At 37.4% G+C, this 21493-nt stretch overlaps 1 protein-coding gene across 1 annotated transcript; it reads left to right on the top strand.

Annotated features, from left to right (window-relative positions):
* The first annotated feature begins 16953 nt into the window (after positions 1–16953).
* Positions 16954–19885, top strand: LOC134531605 (tigger transposable element-derived protein 1-like). The gene is made up of 2 exons (XM_063367348.1): positions 16954–17161; positions 17896–19885. The coding sequence occupies exon 2, from the start codon at positions 17898–17900 to the stop codon at positions 19707–19709; it is 1812 nt and encodes a 603-aa protein (XP_063223418.1). The 5' UTR covers positions 16954–17161; positions 17896–17897; the 3' UTR covers positions 19710–19885.
* Positions 19886–21493: the final 1608 nt, after the last annotated feature.

Below are 21493 nucleotides of genomic sequence, written 5' to 3' on the forward strand. Positions count from 1 at the left end.
CCCTCCTGGCGCGCTAGCAAATACACACCTACAATATAAAGAAATACATAATAAATCATGCTTTTGTTTGCGCACACGTAAAGCTATCATAGTTTCTATTTCAGACTCGAGCCTAGAACCGTAGATGGCACAGAACGTCCCCGCCAACAGTCAAAGTGTACTTGAAGGCATGAAACACTACAAGAGTGTATACAAGAAGAGAACATAGCATGCTATGAACCAGACTGCGCGCGCAGAAGCTGAGCGGCCTGTTGTTTCCAGCAGCTGAGCTGCACGCGACTGTCACTCGGCGCGCGACCTTGAAGACAGACAGGTGCCCGCCCGCTACCCGCGGAAAGACTTTCGCTACGACTGGACGTTCGTTCGATCCGTGACGCCAACCTCTAACTGCACACGAGCTATCAAATGTAGTGTTTACTTCGCTCTAAATGAGACGACGTGCGAGAGGTAAGCTTATAAGACCTAGCAAACATAACCTGCAAAACATAGTCAATATTTTACTATTTAAAATATATTTTAAAAACCTGAATTAATTTGGACATATTTCTTACACGATACATATCTCAAAAATAAACTGTAAATGTACAAGGAGATACCAATAGGAAATATTACACATACATTCACAAGTGAAGAGCGATGTGGTGGCCTGTAAAGCTAGACGCAGAATTACGCGAATCGCCATTGTACAATCTTTCCGAGGTGTATTTAAAACTTTAAGGTACTTCAAATTGATGTTATTTCAGCGAACAGAATTATTTTACTTCGGGAATGAAAAATTAAACGACAGTTCCTTAAAGGTACGGTACGTTCATAGCATGCAAAGACTAACTAGTTTACAAGCATTTAAATCACTTTACTACCAATTGAGAGATAATGCGACATGACAGGGTTTGATGTGAACCACCATCCGTTTTCTATCACTTTCTTCTTAGCAGTAAGGCCTACAGCCAACTAATATTACAAACATAGGCCTATTCAAAGGAAAGGTTTCTTGTAACACTCGACCAGCCATAGGAAATGACCACGACACCTACTGTAATAACTGTTTTGATTAACTTCAAAAGTTATATAATGTTTAAATTTATAGTTATAATTAGTTATATAAAGTACTAGCTGCAGTACCCGGCGTTGCCCGGGCTGAACACATGGTGAGGGGGACCTTTTTCTAAATCAGATGTAGTTAGTAATTGTCTTCTTAATTTGAATGTCTAGTGTGCAAAATAATTTATATCACTTTTAGATACCGACAGACGTTCTGCGAGTGTAAAGTTATTTACCAGTATATATATAAAAATTGGTTTTCTTTATGTAATCTAGACTATATAAAGCACTATAGAAAAAAGCTGAAAAATAAGAGATTACTAATATTGAAAAGATTCCATTATCTAACTAATGATCGTCATGCATTGCAATGCCTCATTCAGTTTTTTTTTGTAATATTTTTGAAGTAGTTACACTTATACAAATCATCTATCCATCTCTATATATATATATATATATATATATATATATAGATATATATATATATATATCTACATCTATATATTATATATCTATCTATGTATCTCTCTATCTCTATTTATCTCTCGAAAGAGAACAGATATTCGAAATTTCTGAAATTTTCGAAATTTTGGGGCTTTGTCCCTAGAGGAGAGGGTATGTTGAGGACCCTGAATGGCTCGGAAACATTCAAAATCTAAAGTGAATAGTTTTTTGAAATTTTTGAAACTTCGAAATTTTGGGGCTTTGACTCCTTGTAGGGGGAGGTTAGTTTGAGGACCCCGAATGGCTAGGAAACACTACAAATCGCAAAAAAGTATATATTTAAAAAAAAATGAAATTTTTCGAAATTTCGGGTTTTTGCATTCCCCCCCCCCCCCCCCCCCCCCCCAATTGAGATGGACGTCTTTGGGTAAATTTTCTACCATGCCCCGGACACTTTAGTTCATGATGACTTAATTTTAATACAATTTCCTCCAGTTTTTTTAAATTTTGGGGGTTTCACTTTTGTGGAAGTTCAGGACCTCGAATGGTTCGGAACACTCCATCTCGAAAGAATAGATATTTGAAACTCCTAAAATTTTTGAGATTTTGGGGCTTTATCCCCAGAGGGAGGCGGGGGGTTCGAGGACCCTGAATGGCTGAAAACACTGAAAATCTAAAGAGAAAGATTTTTAAAAAAATTTTAAACATTCGATATTTTGGGGCTTTAACCTCTGAAGGGGGGGGGGGGGGGCGGTGGTGATGTTGAGGACCCCAAATGGCTCGAAAGCACTCAAAATCGAAAGAGATATAAAGGAATATAAGAATGTAGGCATTTACTGTACTCCTATCTACACTACTGACAAATAGAAAAACTTATTACCTACCTATGAATAATTTTCTAAATAAATTAATAAATAACTCTATGTTAAAGAATTTACGTACATACATAATATTAAAATTAAAACTTCACACACCAAAAAAAAAAAACTAAGAATGTTTGTGAAACTATTTTTTATTTAAGTCATAAGTTTAAAACTTTTGTAGGATTTGTTTATATGTAAAACTGTGGTGGCCATATTCGGCTTATGCAAAGTATTATAGAAATTAAGAGATTTCACTCCCTGTAAACACCACAAATCTTTGAATAAGTGAAAAAAAAAAAAAGTCCAAAATGAAACAAAAACTATAAATAACGACCAATTTGACAAAAAAAAATGTGTACTTCTCGAATGACATTGAAAACATACACGTGAAATTTAAAAGAATTATGGGTGCCCTATGTAGGGAGAATATACATATATATTTATTTATTTTTAATGGGAGACCCCCCCAGGGGGATCGCCCAGCCAAAAATTCGCTAAAAAATTTATTTTCAGTCAATTTAAAGTACAATTCCATGGAGGGGAATAACTGATGCATATTTACAAGAAAATAATACTTACAATAAATTACAATACCCGGCACTGGGCCCCTCCCAACAATTGAGTCCTTGGGGGCCGGTTATTTATGCGTGGTGACGTTGATTCCATTGGTGGTGATGATGGTGATGAGGTGGTTGTGTGGCCAGGCCCGTTAGAAGAAATTAAATAAAAAAACATTTATAAATAAATTTACCTTGCGATCATTTTTTTTTCCTAGCCTAAGTTAATTCTAAGTGTGTAGAGGAGGGTCCAGGTTAGGGGAGGACCTAAGTGTGTCTCAGGCCGAAGCCTATACACTCTACCAAGCGGGTTTCGAACCATGCAGGACAAGGGCGCGTGCAATCGTGTGCGTAGTGGGGTTTACTGGCCAGCCATGGCTGCAATTGGCGCCATGACTGACGCCCCATTGGTCGCCTAGCTTAAAAGCTAGCTAAATGTGACCCAGGTAAAACCTGCATAGACACAGGGAAAACCCTGGGCCGGGTCATGCGGGGATCAAATAACATGCATTAAGCAAGCAGGTAACTACTGGACAAGAGGAAGAAGGGTCCAGGTAAGAAGAGTTGGAGGGGCTGAAAAATCAACCATGCTGGAGTTGGGTGCTTGGGCCTTGCGGCCCGCATTTAAAGTTTGGGAACTCCTTGGTTGTTATTAACCAGGGGCGCAAGCGCCCCCAGGAGCGGGCGACTTCACTCGTCGGCCCAGCCACAGCTGCCCAGGCAGCCACAGTTAAAACAGAAGTGGGCAGACGAGCCAGTAAACCGGCTCGAACTGCGGGCGCACGGAGCGAAAGGCAGCCTGACGTTGCACCATCTTCATCTTCCTTCTTCAGGTTAACAGAAGTACTTTTCAAGCCATGGTGGGGGGAGGGAACCAACCTCGCCACCCAAAATCCCCGAGACGGTTGAAGGTCGCGCCGCTCGAGGCTACTACTGCCAGACCTACAGTAGCCCCAGCTGAAGGTTCCTGATGTCTTCCTTCAGAGTTCCGATGCATTTCAATTCCGTTGCGCGCGCAGCAGTTCACAGCTCCGCAAGTTCCAGCCCGCAGTTCGTCTACACTTCGCTACTAAGGCACATCGAGCTCCCCTGCGGTGCCTTCGCCGACGGAACTGCTTCCTGTCACGCGCCGGGCAGCATCCAGGCTATTTTTCACCCCGACAGCCGTGATAGCGACTCCACCATGCCGGCCATTGGTCCGCGGACTGCTATTGGTTATTCACAGCCACCCCAGCGAGATTGCAACTCTCGAGCTGGGCTCCCGTATCCGCCACCCGCGGGACGCGGTCGGTAGCAGTTGGCGCTGCTAGGACGCCTCCCGTACGCCCACAAATCCCCCGCGCACTGCCAGCCTTCGGTTACCCAATAGGGCGCAGGGAACTCCAGGCCAACAGCCCGCAGGAGAGATGCGCGCGCCCTGAGAGACGACCACCGACTACCTTGCGATCAACCAAATAAAATGTAACAATAGAAAATTACGTAATTTTAGAGGTATTTACAAAATTCCACTGGAACCGTACATAAAAATGAGCCTATGACACTCTCCAGCCCATAAATTATCTATATGCAAAATTTCATGGTGTAGCAAACAAACACTCGCTTTTATAATATTAGTTAGGATGTGCAAACTATAAAACGACTAATAAAAAAACTAACAGTGACATCTACCGGTGTATTGAGGTACTACGATGCATAGCTGAAAATTTTCTTTCTCTCTACTCAATTCCTTACAATAGCAAAAAGTAACGTAATGGCTTGAAAGCTTTTGCTCGGCAGACATAGAGGAATGACACTAACAGTTTGTATTTCTATGACACACATTACATAAAATTAAGATATATTTTTTTAACCCGTTTAAAGATTTTTTTTTAGACTAAAGATAGCCTATGTCCATCCCCACGATATAATCTATCTCCTTGCCAAATTTAATTACGATCCGTTCAGCCGTTCAGCCGGGAAAAGGGAACAAACAGACAGACAGAGTTACTTTCGCATTTATAATATTAGTATTGAAGTATTGATTTTCCACACTAACTTACATTTATAGCCTAATGTTTTTAATATGGAAATTCAGTACTGTATCTTGCAGCGACTAACTTCCGACCCCATCCCGGGTTGGGACTGCATTCGTCCGCGGCTTCATTTAACATATAATTTTTATCTTTAAAATTTTCTGAAAACACCACCTGAACACTTACCACAGCTCTGACCGCAACAGGGTATGGCCCAAAGCAAACATACAAGCAGATGACTGTTCAATAAGTCAAAAGAAAGCAATATGTTTAGGAATAATACAGTTTGTTTACCTTTCTAAAAAAAAAAGGCAAACTAAAAATTCTGCCAATTATAACTAAAAGTACCATCACTTTAATAGGTACAAAATATTTAGACACTTAAAAGTACTTTCCTTAAAACTTCTTCACTAAAATTATTGAAAAAGGTATTGGGTACGTTATTTGGTGAGCTTTAAAAAAACATAAAACTATTTGTTACACTAAAACGTATTGCAAAAGATTATGAAAAGTTATGCAGGCATAATAAACTTAAAAATAGGTTTGTCGCGACTCATGACATATTTCGTGTGCAAAAAGTTATTAAACTTAACAGTTTTCGATGATTGCTAAAGGGTACAAGCCCATGTATTTATCTTTGAAAAACACTAACGGTCTTGCTTGGGCTTCAATAGCTTTCAGCTCGGCAAACAGGAAGACGGGGGGTAATTGCGAAGTCCAGTTTGGAACAGCAGTCACGTGAGCGAGGTAACTCACGCTTCAAGTTGCAGAAGGTGGAAAGGACGAAAAAGCGCCCTAAAATACTCCGAGCAGGTTTCACAGTCAGCTTCCCTGTAGCAGCCGAACGTGGTGTTGACGCGATTCCGCTGGCGAATGTTCACATTTCGACACGGACATCTCGCTCGCGCAACTCGTGAAGTACAGGAACGTGACATGAGTAAACATTCTACCCTCCACTTCGCTACAGGCCCGACTCGCGGCCTCGTACACGCGGTCGCCTTTACTACCAGCTCCATCGCGGCTTCGCGCCGAACACGCCTTCTAACCCGCGTGGTGCGACTCGTGCGACCTGTCCCACCGCCGCCTCGGCTGGACTGGCGAGTCCACACCCACACTGGCCGCGCCTCGCGCCTTCTGCAGTTTCCAATTGCACACGTAAATAAGAATAGAATCATCTTAGTGTCTACGCTCTCCTAAGTGTTTCATAGAAATAACATAACCATTTAAATGTTACACCAAAAAAATTACCTATAGGCTTAAACTGAAATAAAGCGCCCGTTTCTCCGAGCTCTCAGCTGATTCCAGTCATTGCAAGTCCTTGCCAACATGATAAAACTAGAACTATATTTACCAAAAGTAAATAAAATTAATTAAGAAATAAAGTGAATTAACTAAATTATAAATGTAATTTAAAAAAGCTGAAGTAACTTAAATAATCAGAAAATAAGTACAACAATAATTTAAAAATGATATAAAGTTGCCGGCCCATGCCACAATATGATATATACATCTACTCTTAAACATAATTTTAGCCATTAGTTTGTGATCCAATGACTTAGCAGGCACTATCATCATTTCGTTATTACCAATTAATAGTATTAATTAGGCTAAAGCTCGTAATTAAGTAGCACACAGTTAATTCACTAAATATAACTTACAACTAAAAATCTACAAAAGAATATAAATAATGAATTAATATATAATTAATTTTGCCTAGTGAATTTCGATGTATACTGTTGGTTTTCAATAATTTCAAACAATAATTTAGAAAAAAAAATATCAGGACATAGAGCCGGGTCCACAAGTGTTTTTCCGCCATACGCGCACGCCTGGTTGGTAATCGCATCAAATGCAACACAGACAGGTAAATGGAACTGGCTAAACGTTTACTTGAATTATATACTATCTTTTGGTCAAGCGCAAAAACGGACTTTTCCTAATGATTTCACGAGTAAATATTACCGTAGTGGAAATATCAAGCAAAATACATGGAAAGAAATTTCCATTGTTGCTGTTATTGGATGGAAGAAGGATTTAGTAAATGTAGAAATAAATAGAGACGAGAAGTACGGTGATAGAATTTATTACTTTGCTATGGAAAGAAAAGTGTTTGTATGTGTACTTAAGTACGCACGTTAGACGTGATACTTCTTTTTTTAAATTAAATCACTGAACTATTTTGTAATTTACTGTAAAAAATAAAATAAAATAATACTCAGTATTCAGTGTTAATATAAATAATAATTTATTTCGTAAACATTTTACAATCATTAATAGTAGTATATTATAGCCGGTCCTGTGACAGGCTTCAGGCTGTGGTGCCTGGTTATGGTCTGCAATATTGGATTGTGACGTCACGGCGATCATCTTGGATGACATGAACATAAAACTTTGACATTAAAACTTGACCTTTAAATTTTGCCAAAATTTGCCCACAATCCGCCAAAATTTACATTTTTTTTTTGTAAAAAAAATTGTTCCAAAAAATTTCATAAATATGAAAAATAAAAAAATTCCCCATTTCAAGAGGAAGATTCTCGTTTCGAAAGAAAATTTCCCCATTTTACTAGTCCAAAATTCAAAAATTCGAAATTAAGAATGCCTCTAAACCTAAAGACTTCTGCCTTAGAAAGAACCCAAATTCCTAAAAAAAAAAAAAAAACTGCTTAACACTCCTAAAACCAAGCCGCCCTAAGCCGCCAAGGTCACGCACGACCTTCACCTTAAACACAAACACGAAATCTATCATTTTGAGGAAATAATTCCGAAAGAATTAAAAAAAAAAATTAATTACTTACGTCACTCATGCTATCTTGGATTCTAGAAACGTTGCTCTTTACGTAATGCTACCATCTTAAAAATTCTTAAATTTTATGCTAGCAATTCGAAAAATTTCAAAATGTATAAAGATTTTTTTTTTAAATTATAATTTACTCGGTTGATTTTCGTCCTTGGTCGTACCTTTACTGTTAGGAAACAAATTATTTTAGAAAAAAATTGCTTATATAATAAATAATGTTCCTAATCTATTACCCTCCAGTAAGCCAATAAGGCCTCCATTTTGGAAAATTGTATTTATTGACCTAAAAATTGGAAAAAAATTACAACATTCATAAAATAAGCACATATTAAAATAATAAATTTTCAATCGATATCCTTCCTTGGTTTTATTCTCAACCAGTGATAAGATTAACTAAAGCTTAAAATAAAATTAAATTCTATTTCCAATTACACGTTGTGGATTTTATTAATCTTTCTCTCTACAAAAAAACTTTAGACCAACGGAACATGTTTTACACTTACTGTAGAACCAAGAAAAGCTGAAAAAATGTTTTATCAAGGCCAAAAGGTTTTGAACTATTAAATAACATTCAGAGTTACTACAGACTTGACTATGCACATTTAAAGAAAACACATATATTCAACAAAATAAAATAACACACAATTCACACAATGGACACACAGTACACACACAATACACACACTGGACACACAGTGCACAAAAAACAAACAGGACACACTCAGTACACAGACAGTACACACTCAGTACACACACAGTACCACAATGGACACACAGTACACACACAGGACATGCAATGAACACACAATACGCACAATACACACAATGGACACACAATACACACATGGGACACAAAGTACACTCAGTTGACACGCAATAAACACACTGGACTTGCATTGAACACATTGAACACACACATGATATGCAATGGACACACAGTACACACACAGGACATGCAATGAACACACAATACGCACAATACACACAATGGACACACAATACACACATGGGACACAAAGTACACTCAGTTGACACGCAATAAACACACTGGACTTGCATTGAACACATTGAACACACACATGATATGCAATGGACACACAGTACACACACAGGACATGAAATGAACACACAATATGCACAATACACACAATGGACACACAATACACACATAGGACACACAGTACACTCAGTTGACACGCAATAAACACACTGGACTTGCATTGAACACATTGTACACACATGATATGCAATAGACACACAGTACATACACAATAAACACACAATAAACACACAGTACACACACAATGAACACACAATACATATACTTACAGAACATGCTTTTGACTAAAAGGAAGCACAATTGGACGAAATTTCAACTTGGTATTATACGATCTCATCACAGGGATACGATCTCTTTACAAGGATACGAACTCGTTGTAGGGATACGATTTCATCACAGGGATACTATTTTGTTGCAGGGAAATGATCTCATCAGTAGGATACGATAATACAGGCTTGGCTACGTACATTTAAAGAAAAGGGTGTATATTTTCACTAACGTTCAACTCAGTAGAATATGATCGACAATTTACGATAGGCTACAATGCCTCCAACAATCTTTGGCTCCAGTCATTGGCTCCAAAAGTTTTGGCTCAAACAGTCTTTTGCTCCTACAGTCTTTGACTCTAAAAGTCATTGACTCCAGCAGTCTTTGGCTTTAAAAGTAAATGTCTCTAGAAGTCATCGCCTCCAGCTGTCTTCGGCCTAACTGCTCCAACAAAATTTGGCTACAAGTCGACTTGGTTACGAAGCTACAAGGCTACAAGACTACGAGGCAACAGGACTATGAGACTGTCTGTCTACAAAGCTCCATCAAGCTACTAAAGTTCGAGGCTAAGAAGTTACGAGACTACGAGTTTACACGGCAACAGGCTACGAGACCACAGGGCTACAGGCTTCTTGGCTACGCAACTTTAAGTCTATGAGGCTACAAGACTGTAAGGCTGCGAGGCTATATGGCAATAAGGCTCCAAGGCTACGAGACTACGAGGATATAGGACTACAAGATCATGAGGCTACGAGCATACGTTTCTGCAATGCTGCAACTGGCCAAAATAGTTCCATTCAGCAGCAAGAATTAATTTATCTTATGCAAATAACTTGTAACAAGTAGTCCCGATTCTTGCAACAGTTGGCGCCACATGCTTGTTGTACAGAAGTCGCTCTTTCATGTGGGATGCGGGATACTCAAAAACGATCGCAAGCGAAGGAAGGCATCGCTCGACACCAGGGAAAAGGAAGATCATCTTGCATGTTAGTGATTCTCAGCCGTCTTAAAGCATATTATTTAACTGACAAATGATTAATTTTGTTTGAATTCCACTTAATAAATTGATTGTTAGTGCTGATTTTGTAACAGAAATTCACTAATTAAATGTAAATCTGAATAAAATTGCATGTCTTATTAAGTAAAAAAGTTTGCATACAGAGATTGATTCCTCAGAAATAACCAGAAGTACTCTGAGAACACCAGCAGAAGTCTCGCCAGGAATAACCAGGAGCACACCGAGAAAACCAACGGAAGCATCGCTATGAATGACCATAAGAACTTGGAGAAACCGACAAAGTATAGACATGAATAACAAAACCACATTAAGAAAAATATCACAATATTAGCAGGAATATTTAGGAGCACACGTAGAAAACCAAAGTAAATTTTCCTAATTCACGATCACTGAATTACAAAAAAATATATATAATTATAAGATTAAAATAAAAAAAATAATAAATCATTACAAAAACAGTTTTTGCCAGTTTGTGAACTTCTCCTTTTTTCAGCAAGGATAGAGTTCTAGCACATGCCAGGATTTTTTGTAATTTTTTTGATCCACAGATACTTGGTATATATCTACGTATAGCATTGTACATGAACTGGTCGGAATATATTTCATGCATTGAAAAATTATATACTTCCATTTTAGGCAATTTAATTCATCGCACAGGTATCTAAACTAGTCTTTTTTGCAGAGAGAATAATAAATTAACTCCATGTATTGTAACATGAAACAGAATTTAATTTGATTTTAAGCTTTAGTTACTCGTATCCTTGGTCAAGAATCGAACCAAGGATGGATACCGATTAAATCAATCATTATTTTAATAAGTGATTTTTTATGAATTTTAGAATTTTTTCCGAATTTCTAGTTTGATAAATACAAATTTCCAAGATGGTGGCCTTATTAGCTTACTGAAGGGCAGTAGATGAGGAACTTAAGCCGCTTTCAGGATATTGAAAATTATTTATTTGGTAAGTATTTTTGTCTAAATTAATATGTTTCCCATCAGTAAAGGATAGAACCAAGGGCGGAAATCGACCGAGTTAGTCATTTTAATAAGCGATGTTTTTTGATGTATGTTGGAATATTTCCCAAATTTCTAGCATAAAAATTATAAACTTTTATAATGGCGGGCATTAAAAAAAGAACAACGTTTCTAGAATACATGATGGCGTATGTGACGTAGGCAAGTTTTTATATTTTATGTAATTTTTTTCCGTTTTTTTTGGTCAAAATTTAAAGAATTTCTATTTTACGGTCAAGGTCAAGGTCGTGACTTCGGCGGCTTGGGACGGTTTTGTTTTAGGTTTCTTAAGTCGTTTTTAGGAAATTGTGTTCTTTCAAAGGCAAAAGTCTTTAGAGACATTCCGAATTCCGAATTTTTGAATTTTTTTAATTATTAATACTGGAAATTTTTCGTCAAAATGGAAATTTTACCCTCGGTATAGGGAAATTTCTACGGATTTCAAGTCTTTTTGAGTCATTTTTAAGGAATTTTGAGAAAATTTTAATCAAAGATGACCGAATCCTTACGATTGGCAAGCCGCCACCACCAATATCGTATTCCCAAAAGAAATACATTGCACCAGAACATACATTTATATACTTACTACTACTGCAAAATAAATTAACAATAATACATTTTAAAATACGTTTTGTGGACTATAATAATAAAATAACAAATAGTTTATACACCCACAGCTACAATGCATTGGCGCCGGTGGCAAGTTTATTGACGACATCGCTCACAGAGTGTAGTCTTTAAATCCTGTGAAAATTTAGTTACATGGTGCGGGCGAATAGTAAAAATTCACTCTTAATATTTTTTTTTCATAACGCACCTAGAGATGTAAAACTTCATAAAAATATATTCAAGCATAGTTGAACAATTACAAAGTTTTATTTTTAATAACAATGCGAATTAATGAATATTAGCGCCAACAATCAGAGCTCCTCTAGTACGCTCAGGTCGCTATGGCACATCGCCGCCTCGCCAAAGCGTAAGCAACGCGAACGCATCCCAGCGCAGTGCAGGAAAGTGATTGTAAGTCTACGAGCGCTAAACGCAATCAGCATATCGATTGTCTCCCAAGCGGCAATCGACGAATGTTGTAACTGTTACTTTGCTCCTCATTAATACTGTTAAAAAGTTAAACTAGAACATTACTAGACAATATTATCATTCCAATAAATATGTAATAAATATTTACCACTGTATGTCTGACGACATCTGTTGAGCTCACCCTAGTCGCTAAGATCGCTGTTGCCCCTCGCCATCCCTTTTCTCACCCCGTGGGCAGTGAGTGGGCCAGTGAACCACGTGTGAAGTGATCGCATCCGAGGGCAGTGTTGCGTGTGCGACAAACGACCTCGTGTTCGGTAGCCATTCACATAATTCTCAATAGTGTGCTATATATCCATACACCGATGACTGATACTACACTATGAATATATATTTTTAATAGATTTTTGTTAATAAGTATTTCAATTGCGTTATGTCTGTTATGTATGTAAAGCGTGTTGACATATGATTGCAGCACAATACGTCAAAAAGCGCAGTCCAACTCATTTACCGCTATCGCCTTGGGTTCGGCGCGGGCCAGGCAGCAGTGCTCAGATACATTGCTTAAGGCGATTGGTGCACGGTAAAAAACGGTCACAGGCCCGAAAGCAATGAATTTTGTATCATATGATGATTAAAGAGTCTAGATGCCTAAGTGGGTGACTGTTACTATGTAGGGAGGTCAGGAGCTTAGTTCCAGCTCGTCAGTGGCGAGATGGCCTTCATACGGGAAGGGTGTTGCTGGCGGTCGTTCTGCGGCCTGCCATCTAGGAGGAATTAACAGAACCTCGAAGGTTTTATCTCCCTCTCCCTCTAACACACAGCCGATACGGTTCTATCGTGCCCGGAGGAGGGGAAGGTTTAGCAGGTTTTCTCTTTCACTCATCCTTCGCCATGGGGAGGCGGAATGGATTATTTATTTGTTCGCAACTGCGCACGTCATGTGGCTGAGAGCGCACATCTTCTCACTCAACTCACTGGTTCTCTTACACTATTTCAATAAATCTTTTCAAATCTTCAACATCAATACTTTAAACCATTGCGCTTCCTACAGATTAATTATATTTCATGCACGTGCCCGAATTCAGCTGCAAAAAAAATAAAACTGGTAGTCAATTTTTTTCTTCAAAAACCTTCCGAAACACTGTGTGTTAAAAAACATTCTGAAAGCCCATTTTTCTAGATAAATGGAAATTCTAAATCACCTACGCCACAAGGAAACATTGTGCTTTAATATTATGTAAAGAAAACACCTCTTAGTTTTATAGTTATGTAAAGGTGGTGTGATATGTTTTAGATGTCGCACCATCTTATCATCCATGTAGAAGAGATACCCGAAAAGCTAACAAGACTATTGCCATGGAAAAGGAAATATGGTTAAGGAAATATTTTTCAAATGTTTGTAAACAGTAAACAACATATAAAAAATCTTATAAATGTAAAATTAAAATACAAACAACCCTATAGCAAATTTAATTTCAATATGAAAAAGTCTACAATAATGTTTACAAGAAACGAAATTGCAATAGCAATACAAAAATATCGCAATTTTGTTACATTGTTAACATATATATTATTTTTAATAAAGGCAATAAAAATGGCATACTCAATATTTGGAATACAATAAATACCTTAAGCCCTACATAATTGCTGCGATATTCACAATAAATGCTTTTCTTAAATATAGTAATTAAAAAACATCGTAAATAAATTATGAACATACATATTATGGTGAAGGAAAGTGGACACTATCACACTGAAAAATCTTAGAGGGTAGTTTTCCTCATCTTATTTCTTTCTTTGCGTTTTTGGTCTTGTTCGTTAAAATATTTCATGTTCAAATACTTGATACACATATACGTTCTTGTCCTGACAAAACAGTATATAACTTCTTCTGGATATTTATTTTCAGTAGTTCCGCAAATAATTTTAGTCAGTGATTCAAAAATCCGCTCTTTTTTGCACAAATTGTTGCCATGAACATTATCAAAACACATTTCAGCGATCTTTATTAATTCCAAAAATTCATTAGTGGGACATTTTAAGTTAACCTTCTATTGTACATGTATCCAGCTATCGTCCTCCGAATTGAAATCCGTAGTGCCAAGGTCAGGATATTTATTTCTGAAACGATGAGCTATATAGCCAGAAACATATTTCAGCCATTCAAGAGAAATTTCGTCACTTGAAAGGGACCTGGCCTCTAAATCTAAGTCTATGTCTATTTCTTCCATGTCAGCAAGATCTATTTCATTTAAAGGTGATTTCTCTTGAAATGTCTTTGTAAAATACATTTCCTTGCACAAAAGTAGTTCTGTAATTTCATTCTGATAAGCACTGTCCTGTTCCATTTCATTTGACGAAAAATCACTTACCAAACACATTTCGTCTGTCTTCTCATCCGTGTTTTTCCGTTCAGCAAAAACTGCTGCAGAATGTTTTCACAATATGTAGTTTATAATTCTGTATCTAAAGTCAATGGGCGACAGATGCGTATTTTGATGTCCCATACCTCTAATATACGGAGAGAGAAAAAACCACTCTAACACATCTTAGTTCAGTTTAACTGTTAACAAATATTTAGGTTAACAGGTCCTATACATATTTCCGAATGTTTTACTGACTGAGTTATACTGGACATTAATTAAATTGATCGCTGATATTTATACTTTTAAACTAAATTTTGGATTTATCATTTTATGTAAACTCTAATGCGTTAAAAAGTGTAACGCAACACTACACAAAGGTAGTGATGTCTACTGCACTGCCCTATGCACATTAGTTAACAAAAAAAATGAAATATTAATTACTGATAAATAATACCTTGATGTCGTGATACAAGTAACACATGCTTATCTGATATTTATCTCAATTAGAATACGAAATAGGAAGACAAAATAATTAACTGATTTTAAGACTGATTTATTACTTACACAGTACAGTGCATTTTGAAGACAAATGGGTCTTAAGAAGCGAAAATCGTACTCGATTAAAGGATGGTATGGTGTTCGGTATATTAAGTTTACCCTCAAAGTAACGGTTTCACAATGCTTTTAAGATATTAGTTACATCCCAACATAAGTTTAAAACATTTCTCTTAAGGATGTGCTTCGTAGCATTAAAAGATGTGCCTTAATTATTTTGAAAATTTATTATTGTTATGGTGACGATGTCAGGGGTTTTCGTAATTTTTTTTAAAAATATAGTACAGTATTAGCAACTACGTTAAGAACTGTTATTTTATTCACACAGAGAAAAGAAATACAAAATGCTAAAATTTGGCGTTTGTCTTTTAATATACTATATAGGTTTTTTTATTATATGTGTGTTGTAACATGTTTAAAAATTTTAAATATATTCAACAATAATTGGTAATTATATATATTAAAAAACTTTTATGTACGCGACTTGAAACTACGTGAAAGGTTTTCAGTCTATAAAGGCCTATTCTATGATTTTTTTAAATTATTAATTTTTATGCAAACAATTAATAAAATTGAAAGTTTCTTACATTGTCAGTATATGCATAGCATTACAGTTATTCCAAACAATTCTCTACCAGTGTTTACCTAAGGTTTGCATGTTACGTTGGTTCTTCTACTAATACACGTATATTACAAGAGGTTTGTAATAGATTAAATGAGGTAAGTAAGAATTCGTTTTTATAAACGTTGTGTATGAAATTATAAATTTTGAGATGTATAATAACAAAAAGAAGTGCGTTCCAAAGACATATGTCGGTAGTGTTACCCACTGAAACATTATTCCCACTTCAACTCTCTGTAAAAATAAAAGTATGGGGTTGAATGCATCAAAAGGGGTATATAAATAAAATTTGAGGCTTCTGCCTTATTTCATACGCTGGTGTCCCCCCACTTATAATTGCAAACAAAAATTTTTCCTCGATGTTGTAATTTACCCTGCATATTCACAAAATTTTTTGGCAGTAAATATGTATTTAATTTTTAAAAATGAAAGCATTCATGTTTCGAAAAAAATATTAAAGCGATGTTGGGAAAACTGTTTACAGATACTCCAGTAAAATTTTCAGTTTGATTGTTTTGATAGTTTCGGAGCTGTTGCGAGTTTAGTTTGGAGGATTTTTCGGCCGCGCGAGGCAATTTTGGTTCTTTTTCGTTTTCTTCCAGTGTAGGAAGCAGGGAACAAAAGCCGATACCCGGCTTCACCTCGCATCCTCTGCTGGCCTTCCTTTGTCCTCTCCAGATGTATTACTGTATATTAGCTCCATGAGCACGACCTTGACAGACCCTTCGTTTCTTCGGCCTCCTCTCTCGTCATCCCTCTACACCCCATTCTTCCCCCTCCCCACCAGCAGGCTGCGGCCAGCCGGCCCGAGCTCCGCCGGACTACCTGGTTCCGACAAGCGCCGCCCTCAGCGCCACGTCGCGGGGACATTCTTCCCGGCGGCGAGAGTTTTATACGCAGCACTAGAACTGTCACTCCAGAGGGCGTGTTTTGAGTCGGATCGTATCAAAAACAAAAGGATATGAAAATATATACATAACTCAATAGTGTTCTGCCAATTATGTTTTCATTTTCATTTAAAGTTATTCTTTAAATCGCTCCTGAAGTAGTCCAGCAGTGATCAATGGAAATTGTCAATATTAAACTGTAATTTTGACGATAAAAATTTTTTTTCTTACTTTTATAGGTTCAGAAACCTATTCGTACACTCGTTTCTTGAACTATACTTAAGTTTAACATAATTATGTGTTTTCTAAATAATTCTGGCTTGGAATAAAAATAAATGCATTTAAAATGACATAACTCAGTAAAAAAAAGTTTATTAAAAATATCCTAGGTATAAGGTCCCTGATGGTAATATGGCCATGTTGGTAATATGGCCATTTGGCTGCCATTGACTTAGTTCGCGCGGATACCGATAGAATGTGCTGGCATGTTCTTCGGAACACCATTGTCGAGAGCTCACAGAGTTTCCGAGTCCGGGCAGCACGCACACCACCTGGGAGACGCCATTTTCATGGGTTTTTGCTGCGAGCAGAGAACTCTTCTTATTTTACTCCGGTAAGTTTATATTTTATTTTAATAGTGTACTACTAGATATTGTCAGAAATTTGATGTCTCAGTGCGTAGATTTCTATGCTTATTTAAATGTATTTTAAAAAGATTTATTACCTTCAACCATTTAAAAACTATAATCGACTTTTTGAAATGTCACCCAGGTTGTTAATATGGCCAACCATGTGGCCATATTAGCTGCAGTTGGCCATATTAGCAACATTTTGTGAATGAAATGGTTTATACATACTGTATGGCCCCTCGTAGGTAAATTGTTATTAGTGTATGTGATTTTATTATTTATTACGAGTTTATTTATAACTGTAATTAATATATACCTTTACAGAGACAAGTAATAAAAATTACAGAAAAATGTGTACCTCACACAGGATACCTACCTAAAATGACAACTTAAAAAAACTCCTTAGATGCCATCACTGGGTATATTTAAATTGTTTTTGTCTGGTGCATTTTTGCGGGAAAATATTTATTAAAGTGCACAATGGAAAATATATTTTTAAGAATAATATGTAAAAATGTAATGAAGTGAAAATATCATGAAACTTTTTTTGCAGGAAAATATTTATTGAAAGAGCATACTGGATATTATATTTTCAATAATTCTATATAAAAATTAATTAAATTACATAAAAAAAATCCCGATACATTAATTATGGCGCCAAAAATAATAACTTATAATTAAATTGTAACTAATGTTAATTCTTTGTTTTTTGTTTCAGAAATGAATCCCTTCAATCCACAAAAGAAGCGGGGTAGTTGGACACAAGATGGACTCAGCAAGGCAGTAGATGCTGTAAGACTTGGCAACCTATCTGTTAATGCAGCAAGTAAAAGGTATGTCGTGCCTAGGCGAACCCTTCGCCGTTATCTTTCCAATAACCAAGATGTTAAATCAAAATTGGGTTGTAAGGCCACACTCAAAACTGAGGAAGAGAGGGAACTTAGCAGGAGAATAATTCGTCTAGCAAATGTTGGTTATCCACTCACATCAAAGATGCTCAAGTTAAATGTTTTTAAATACTGCCGTGAAAATGGGATAACTCACCGGTTCACTAAAGAAACTGCAGGTCGCTACTGGTTGAATAGCTTTTTGGCCAGAAATCCTGAAATTAGCAAACGAAAAGCTCAAAGGCTAAATCCTGCCCGAGCTCAAAAGCTTAACAAATTCATAGTTGGAGACCATTTTGAAAAATTACAGAATGTCCTTGCTGAGAACAAGTTTTTAAACTTCCCTGAAAAAATATTCAACATGGATGAGAAGGGTTGTAGGTTACAACTGCACAAAGATCCAGAGGTTTTGGCGAAAAAGGGGTCAAAGCGCGTCCACATTGTTGCAAAGGAACGTGGCGAGAGTGTTACTGTTGTAGCCTGTGGTAATGCTACTGGAAATGTCATTCCCCCAATGATCCTATTCCCTGGATTAAGAAAAAATCCAGCTTGGGAAAAAAATTTACCTACAGGTTCAACAACAATAATGACTCGAAAAGGTAGCATGACAACCGAATCTTTTGTGTCCTTCCTGAATCACTTCTCTAGGTTCAAGCCAAGTGGGCCTTGTCTTCTGATTTTTGATGGGGCTAAGTCACATTTAGACTACAGCATATGTGAAGTTGCAGAACAGAATGAAATTATTTTGTACTGTCTTCCGTCAAACACGACTCATGAGTTACAGCCTTTAGACAAAGGTTGTTTCCGAAGTTTTGAGATTTTTTGGGATCAGCACACACTCCTTTATTTTAATATGCACAAAGAACAGCAAGACATTTCTAAATTGAACTTTGCTGATGTTTTTACACCAACATGGGAAAAGTCCATGACACAAGCAAACATGAAAAGTGGATTTAAGGCTACTGGCATTTTCCCCTTCAATCCGTTCGTGATTCCAGAAGAGGCCTTTGCACCCAGCATAGCTACTGAGCTTCCACCACCTAACACAAAAATGGCAGACGAAACTGTAACCGCTTATGCGTTGCAGGAACAACATAATTCCAATGACGACCATTCATTGGCAGGTCCGTCTGGTCTACAGACAAATGTTAGCCAGCTTGGTTCTAGACACAGCACCAGTTCATCATCTGATTCAGATATCACAGGAGACTTGGCACAACCTTCAAGTTCTTCAGATTACTCTGATAGTTTGCATATTCCCGAAAGTACTGCAAATCTGTCCAGGCGTGGTTCCATTGGAGAAATGCTACCTACACCAAAGAAAAAACGGAAAACCACACGGGTTATGAAACCTGCTATAAACAACAGGGGTGTTGTACTGAATAAATCTTTATTTGAAGATAACAAGGATGTAAAGTTAGATAGCAGCAAGAACAGTGGAAACAGCAAAAAATATAATACAAAGTCTGTTCGCCAGATAACTGCTTCAAAGAAGTCTGAGAGTTGGTACTGTGCAATTTGTTGCAATGATGAAGTGAAGGATATGAGACTGTGCGGAGTTTGTGAAATATATGTCCATGAAGAATGTGTTGGCCTCACCAAAGATGACAAAGAGTTTTTTATTTGCCCGAAATGTTTATTATAGTGTAAATATTTTGAAAGAGACCAATATGTTACTTGTTAATATCATATTTTATCTACAATCAGACTTTCATTATCAAAAAATAATAAAACTGTATTTTTATATGTTTTAAAAAATATATTTGCTGTTTATTCTTATGTATGTATAAGTAAATATTAGTAAATATTCATCAGAAATACAATTTATTTATGATTTGTGCTAATAAATCTTAATTTTCAGCTTCCTATAAATCATTGGCCATATTAACATCACATGCTTTTAATATGGCCCAAATACATGTATTTATTATTTTGCAGTTATTTTATAATGACATGTATTAAAAAATGTTTTGTTAATGGTTTTTGACAAGAAAAACCCTAGATATTATGTCCATCAAACACTTTTGGGGATTTCCCGAAAACTAGATAAAATAAAATTAAACAAAGCTTAACATGGCCATATTACCATCAGTGACCTTATTATGTCTTAAAAAGAAGCATCAAAAATAAATATGTACAGTTAAATTAGTTTTGTCGTAATATTTTCCATGCACCAATCGCCTTAATGACGCAACCCCAGGCGACCGGGTTATGGCCATGCAGCTCCAAGGCGACGACAGACATGTTCCGCCATAGCTCTGCTCGCGTGTAGTGCTGCAGTGCTAGCCTCACAGCCGACTCCAGAATTGGCTCCCAGTAAGCATATTCATGGCATCAATCTTCTTCAGTCATCTCCAGGTATACCATCGCTATACCACAGGATTATGGGCACACTTATGGACCCTTAGGAGACTTTGTAGGAACGTAATCATGGAGAGTGGGCCTCTTTATATATAGGACACGGGTGGGACACAGTGTAAATAGTTGTGTAAACAGTATGTTAGTGATGATTGCAGTGCCACTGGCACAAACTATTTGTAAATACCAGTGTATTTCGCATTTGAACTGTACTCTTGGTACTAGCAGAGCTTCCGCCTGTGTATTGTAACATTATTTTCCGAGGGACGAATTTTTTCTAGCAAGTGTGTCCATTTCTGTGCTAGACGGGGCGTGTCACTAATCGCCTTCCCAAGTGTGGCTGGCCATGTCCCGAAAGTAGACCCGAGCTTTGGGGCTGGACTCCAAGACATCTTGTTCGAGTTGTTATTCGCAATCACAATAAACACAGTGGCGCGAATCCAGTAGCTTTATTTCCTAACAGGCACTGCTCGTTCTCTGCCACGACGGCCAACTCCATAGCCCTGAGATGGAGCTGAGCCCAACCAGCACCAGGGAGACCAAACCGAGAGGAGAAACTACGACAAATGGCGCCCAACCTTTGTGTCACAGTTTAAAAATAATGTTAAAACTAGCCTAACATTCGTGTCCAGGGACAGAACGGACAAAACCGTACAATACGTTGTACCAGTAAATGTGAGCAGGGAGAGTGCGAGGACAGGAGATAGCGCACCAGGATGGCGCAGGATCAAGTCGCTACGTGATAAGTCTGGGTCTGGTTACACATGCATATCGTCTGTTAGTGCCGCGTGGCAGAAACGGTGTTTCCTCCTCCGCCTGTGCCACGAGCTGGATGAGCGCACGAACACGTACTGCCGTCACCCGAGGTCTCGGGTTCGGGACCCATGATGATCCCAGTGATTGTTGGCGGGATTAATTGAGTATTATGTTATGAGAGAGCGCCAGGCTAGCCGTTGTGGTTGCGTGGGTCGTCGGCCCCAGTGTGGATCACTGGACTCGCGGCGATTATTATTTAATAACTTCGGACAGCCCAAAAATAATTTTACAGGTTTGCCAGAGTTTAAAAAGAAA

This window comes from Bacillus rossius, chromosome 5 (assembly GCF_032445375.1).
Source record: "Bacillus rossius redtenbacheri isolate Brsri chromosome 5, Brsri_v3, whole genome shotgun sequence".
Lineage (NCBI taxonomy): Eukaryota > Metazoa > Arthropoda > Insecta > Phasmatodea > Bacillidae > Bacillus > Bacillus rossius.